This window comes from Bufo bufo, chromosome 1 (genome assembly GCF_905171765.1).
Source record: "Bufo bufo chromosome 1, aBufBuf1.1, whole genome shotgun sequence".
Taxonomy (NCBI): domain Eukaryota; kingdom Metazoa; phylum Chordata; class Amphibia; order Anura; family Bufonidae; genus Bufo; species Bufo bufo.
Genome location: NC_053389.1, coordinates 804,098,831 through 804,104,830, shown reverse-complemented (window position 1 = coordinate 804,104,830; position 6,000 = coordinate 804,098,831). Strand labels below are relative to the sequence as shown.

Below are 6,000 nucleotides of genomic sequence, written 5' to 3'. Positions count from 1 at the left end.
CGTGGTGAGTGGGCTTATACACTCTGATAAAAACGTGTACCAGTGTCTCATGTACAGTATGTATATCAGGGGGTTGTATACCATTTATTACGTGTTGTTGTTTTTTTTAGCTCAGAGGGTGTGAGAGGCTTCAAAGAGTCTTTCATAACGACATGTTTTTTGTTTTGTTTTTTACTATCCAACCTCCAAAAAAATCTCGGTTGTTAATGGTGAAAGGATTTGTACCAAGATTAAAACGTATCCCCAGTATAAGGGACAAGTATCGGATAATGTCTGACTGCTGGGAACCCTATCAATCTCAAGAATGATGGTAGACTTTGCCTGATTAAACTTCTTCTCTTCTCCTTTCAGCTGAGACTCTGGTCTATATCGCGCAGTGACACCATGTCTGTTCCGACTTCAGTTCCAAAAATAGATTTTTCGCCTGCAACGGCAGAAGACTATGAAGAACTGATGTCTATCTCTAGTGGGTTATACAACGGACTGGACCATGTGCCGGGGATGTACCATAAATGGCTGAAGGAACCCCTGAGAAGAATGTTCGTGGCCAGGTGTGAAGGGAAAGTGGTGAGTAGAAAAGAGTAAATGATTGATGTCTGATGGTCACATTTATTAAGATTATTAATAGGGAGAGGGAAATAAGCCACTGCTAGACACCTCTGGTAGAGTCTTATCTCCTGCAGGACCATAGGATCAGACATGTTGAAATCCAGCATGTCCAATCATTTTTTTAGCCCCTGTGGGTGGGGTCGCTCCATTTCATGCAACTTGGCCAGTGATGCGGCACGGCTCATACCCCTCTTGTTTGATGGACAGTCCCTGAGAATTTATAGCTGGTAGCTGTGACACAGGAGGCGCCAGGTCTACTGCACAGAGTGGCCCCACCCACAGTGCACCAAAAACCTAATTTGCTTAAAATTAAAGTATTTTTCAGGATTAGAGGAACAGATTTACTACAAAGTTTATTAGGTATACGTTAAAATAAAGGGGGAGGGTATGCGAGCCCTTCCTCAATGTGTACAAACAAGCAAACAAAATATCGACGGTAAACTAGTCGATACTCTGAACTGTAAATGTGGACCACAAAGTATCTCCTCAGAGTTCCCTTACGTAACAACAGTGGGATTGTTGGCTGTCTCAAGGGATATAACGCAGAGTGTACGCAGCTGACTAACGCGCTGCACTCTGCAGTATATAATAACTGGTATCTATTGATGAAGTGTGTCTTCAACATGAATAGGTTATTGGTTAACGCCTCTCCGAACCAACCAAGTGCCTCAAACTATGAGAGTCCAGCCCCACCATTGAGTATTTTCCAATACTGTCATATACCACCAGCTTCTAGGATCTCCCACCGCCACGACTGCCGCGACAGCCACACATGCCCGTAATCCACCCCATCCCCCAATTGACTACCGTGTCAGCCTCATTACATCACCCCCAGATCTCTCTTTTTATTTTATTTTATTTTTTATAAACCTTAGGGTGGGAGGGCGGGAGTTCTTTTTCCTCCAAAATGGCACCCGCTCGCCCCCAGCCACCTCCTTTTAAATCCTAAATCCCACCTTCTCTATCTCCCTAACCACCCCCTCTCCACATTTATTAACTCACTCCTGCCCGGCCCTTCCTACCAAAACCTCTCATGTCAGCCTCCACCTACCTCACGTCCTAGTCCGACCTCTCTTGAATAGGTTATTGGTTAATTACTCAGGGCCTCACCCATAATCCTCAAAATTTTCTCCTCCCCCAAGACCTTTCCAATAAGCACGCACACACTCTGCTTGGATTAAATTGGCCACAGCAGCCGTTTTTATTAATAAAATAAATACATACATAAATAACAATAACATTAACCCCTGACGAGGGAGATCGTAGAAGCCCCAAAACTTTACCATCCGTAAGAAGCCAACATGGCAATTCCATCTTGCCTCCAGATGTAAAACACCAGCTCGGAGACACCAACTGATGGACGCCTCTCCGAACCAACCAAGTGCCTCAAACTATGAGAGTCCAGCCCCACCATTGAGGCCCTCCCATTTTCCAATACTGTCATATACCACCAGCTTCTAGGATCTCCCATCACCACGACTGCCGCGACAGCCACACATGCCCGTAATCCACCCCATCCCCCAATTCACTACCATGCCAGCCTCATTACATCACCCCCTGACCTCTCTCTTTTTAAAAAAAATTTTTTTATAAACCTTAGGTTGGTAGGGTGGGAGTTCTTTTACCTCCAAAATGGCACCCGCTCGCCCACGGCCACCTCCTTTTAAAACCTAAATCCCACCCTCTTTATCTTCCTAACCACCCCCTCTCCACATTTATTAACCACCTCCCATCCGCCCATTGAATATAAACGTCCGGGAGGTGGTTCTCTATCTCTGAATGGACGTTTTAAAACGTCCATTCAGAGATCGCAGCTGCACGCTAATCGTGCAGTGACAGCAGGGCAACCCTTAGAGAAGGCAGGGACAGTGCCCAGTTGTCCCTGCCTTCTAGATCGCTGTACAGGGAGTGCAGAATTATTAGGCAAATTAGTATTTTGACCACATCATCCTCTTTATGCATGTTGTCTTACTCCAAGCTGTATAGGCTCGAAAGCCTACTACCAATTAAGCATATTAGGTGATGTGCATCTCTGTAATGAGAAGGGGTGTGGTCTAATGACATCAACACCCTATATTAGGTGTGCATAATTATTAGGCAACTTCCTTTCCTTTGGCAAAATGGGTCAAAAGAAGGACTTGACAGGCTCAGAAAAGTCAAAAATAGTGAGATATCTTGAAGAGGGATGCAGCACTCTTAAAATTGCAAAGCTTCTGAAGCGTGATCATCGAACAATCAAGCATTTCATTCAAAATAGTCAACAGGGTCGCAAGAAGCGTGTGGAAAAACCAAGGCGCAAAATAACTGCCCATGAACTGAGAAAAGTCAAGCGTGCAGGTGCCAAGATGCCACTTGCCACCAGTTTGGCCATATTTCAGAGCTGCAACATCACTGGAGTGCCCAAAAGCACAAGGTGTGCAATACTCAGAGACATGGCCAAGGTAAGAAAGGCTGAAAGACGACCACCACTGAACAAGACACACAAGCTGAAACGTCAAGACTGGGCCAAGAAATATCTCAAGACTGATTTTTCTAAGGTTTTATGGACTGATGAAATGAGAGTGAGTCTTGATGGGCCAGATGGATGGGCCCGTGGCTGGATTGGTAAAGGGCAGAGAGCTCCAGTCCGACTCAGACGCCAGCAAGGTGGAGGTGGAGTACTGGTTTGGGCTGGTATCATCAAAGATGAGCTTGTGGGGCCTTTTCGGGTTGAGGATGGAGTCAAGCTCAACTCCCAGTCCTACTGCCAGTTTCTGGAAGACACCTTCTTCAAGCAGTGGTACAGGAAGAAGTCTGCATCCTTCAAGAAAAACATGATTTTCATGCAGGACAATGCTCCATCACACGCGTCCAAGTACTCCACAGCGTGGCTGGCAAGAAAGAGTATAAAAGAAGAAAATCTAATGACATGGCCTCCTTGTTCACCTGATCTGAACCCCATTGAGAACCTGTGGTCCATCATCAAATGTGAGATTTACAAGGAGGGAAAACAGTACACCTCTCTGAACAGTGTCTGGGAGGCTGTGGTTGCTGCTGCACGCAATGTTGATGGTGAACAGATCAAAACACTGACAGAATCCATGGATGGCAGGCTTTTGAGTGTCCTTGCAAAGAAAGGTGGCTATATTGGTCACTGATTTGTTTTTGTTTTGTTTTTGAATGTCAGAAATGTATATTTGTGAATGTTGAGATGTTATATTGGTTTCACTGGTAAAAATAAATAATTGAAATGGGTATATATTTGTTTTTTGTTAAGTTGCCTAATCATTATGCACAGTAATAGTGACCTGCACACACAGATATCCCCCTAAAATAGCTAAAAATAAAAAATAAAAAAAAACTACTTCCAAAAATATTCAGCTTTGATATTAATGAGTTTTTTGGGTTCATTGAGAACATGGTTGTTGTTCAATAATAAAATTAATCCTCAAAAATACAACTTGCCCAATAATTCTGCACTCCCTGTATACACAGCGCTCATGTGATCGCTGGGACCGAAGAGTGCAGGAGCTGTGTGAGGTCTTGTATGACCTTATGGGGGATGCAAAGTGTAAAATAAAAAAATAAAAAATAAAGTGTTAAAAAAATGTAAGGAATGCAATTTAAAAAAAAAAAAATAGAAAAAATAAAATAAAATAGACATATTTGGTATTGCCGCATCCGTGACGGTCGGCTCTATAAATATATCACATGATCAACCCAGTTCGATAAACACCATTAAAAAAAAAACTGTGTAAAAAAAGCAATTTTTGTCACCTTACATCACAAAAAGTGCAACACCAAGTAATCAAAAAGGCGTATGTCCCACAAAATGGTACCAATAAAACCGTCACCTTGTGCCACAAAAAATGGGCCCCTACATAAGAAAATCACTGAAAAAATGTAAAAACTATAGCTCTCAGAACATGGAGACACAAAAACAAAATTTTTTTGGTTTCAAAAATGCTATTATTGTGTTAAAGTGAAATAAATGAATAAAAGTATACATATTAGGTATCACCACGTCCGTAACAACCAGCTCTATAAAAATATCACATGACCTAACCCCTCGGGTGAACACCGTAAAAAAATAAATATAAACTGTGTAAAAAAAAAATCTATTTTTGTCACCTTACATCACAAAAAGTGCAACACCAAGTGATCAAAAAGGTGTATGTCCCACAAAATAGTACCAATAAAACCGTCACCTCATACCAGAAAAAATGAGCCCCTACGTAAGAAAATCGCTCAAAAAATAAAAAAACTATAGCTCTCAGAACATGGACACATTAAAACATTTTTTTTGTTTCAAAAATGCTATTATTGTGTAAAACTTAAATAAATAAGAAAAAGTATACATATAAGGTATCGCCACGTCCATAACGATCTGCTCTATAAAAATGTAACTTGACCTAACCCCTCAGATGAACACTGTAAAAATGAATGAATAAAAACGGTGCTAAAACAACACATTTTTTGGTCACCTTGCCGCATAAGGTGTTATAATGAATGATCAAAAAATCATATGTACCCAAAAATAGTACAAATAAAACTGGCAACTTATCCCCTAGTTTCCAAAATGTGGTCACTTCTTGGGAGTTTCAACTGTAAGGGGGCATCAGGGGGACTTCATATGGGACATGGCATCTAAAAACCATGTGGCACTCCTTTCCTTCTGTGCCCTGCCGTGTGCCCATACAGCAGTATATGACCACATGTGGGGTGTTTCTGTAAACTGCAGAATCTGGGTAATAAATATTGCGTTTTGTTTGGCTGTTAACCATCAATGTGTTAAAGAAAAAAATTGATTAAAATGGAAAATCTGCTAAAAAAGTTAAATTTAAAAATTTGATCTCCATTTTCCTTTAATTCTTGTGGAACGCCTAAAGGGTTAACAAAGTTTGTAAAATCGGTTTTAAGTAACTTAAGGGGTGTCATTTCTACAATGGGGTCATTTATGGGGGTATCCACTATGTAGGCCCCACAAAGTGACTTCAGACCTGAACTGGTCCTTAAAAAGTGGGTTTTGGCAATTTTCTTAAAAACTTTAAGAATTGCTTCTAAACTTCTCGCCCTTCTAACGTCCCCAAAAAATAAAATGACATTTCCAAAATGATGCAAACATAAAGTAGACATATTGGGAATGTTAAGTAATAAATATTTTATGAGGTATCACTTTCTGTTTTAAAAGCAGAGAAATTGAAATTTCTCTATCAGTTCAGATAGCTAACATTATATTACCCACTGAATTCAACTAGATCCCGGCCTTGTAGTTGTTAGGTGTCTGGTTACATGCTATCTGAACTGATAGAGCAGTTTCTGCGTAATCTTAAGTACTGCCCTTTGGGAATACCTTTTTTCAGAGCTACAAGATGGCAACTGTCCCAACGTAGGAGGCTATTAGTGGCTGTG

The 6,000-nt window shown here is 41.1% G+C and overlaps 1 protein-coding gene across 1 annotated transcript in view; it reads left to right on the top strand.

The window, feature by feature from the left end:
- Positions 1 to 287: 287 nt before the first annotated feature.
- Positions 288 to 6,000, top strand: part of LOC120988618 (probable N-acetyltransferase 16) — a 50,105-nt gene continuing 44,392 nt past the window's right edge. The window contains exon 1 of the mRNA XM_040416203.1: positions 288 to 567. Coding sequence (XP_040272137.1) covers positions 385 to 567 — 183 coding nt within the window. The 5' untranslated portion in view covers positions 288 to 384. The remainder of the gene's footprint in view (positions 568 to 6,000) is intronic.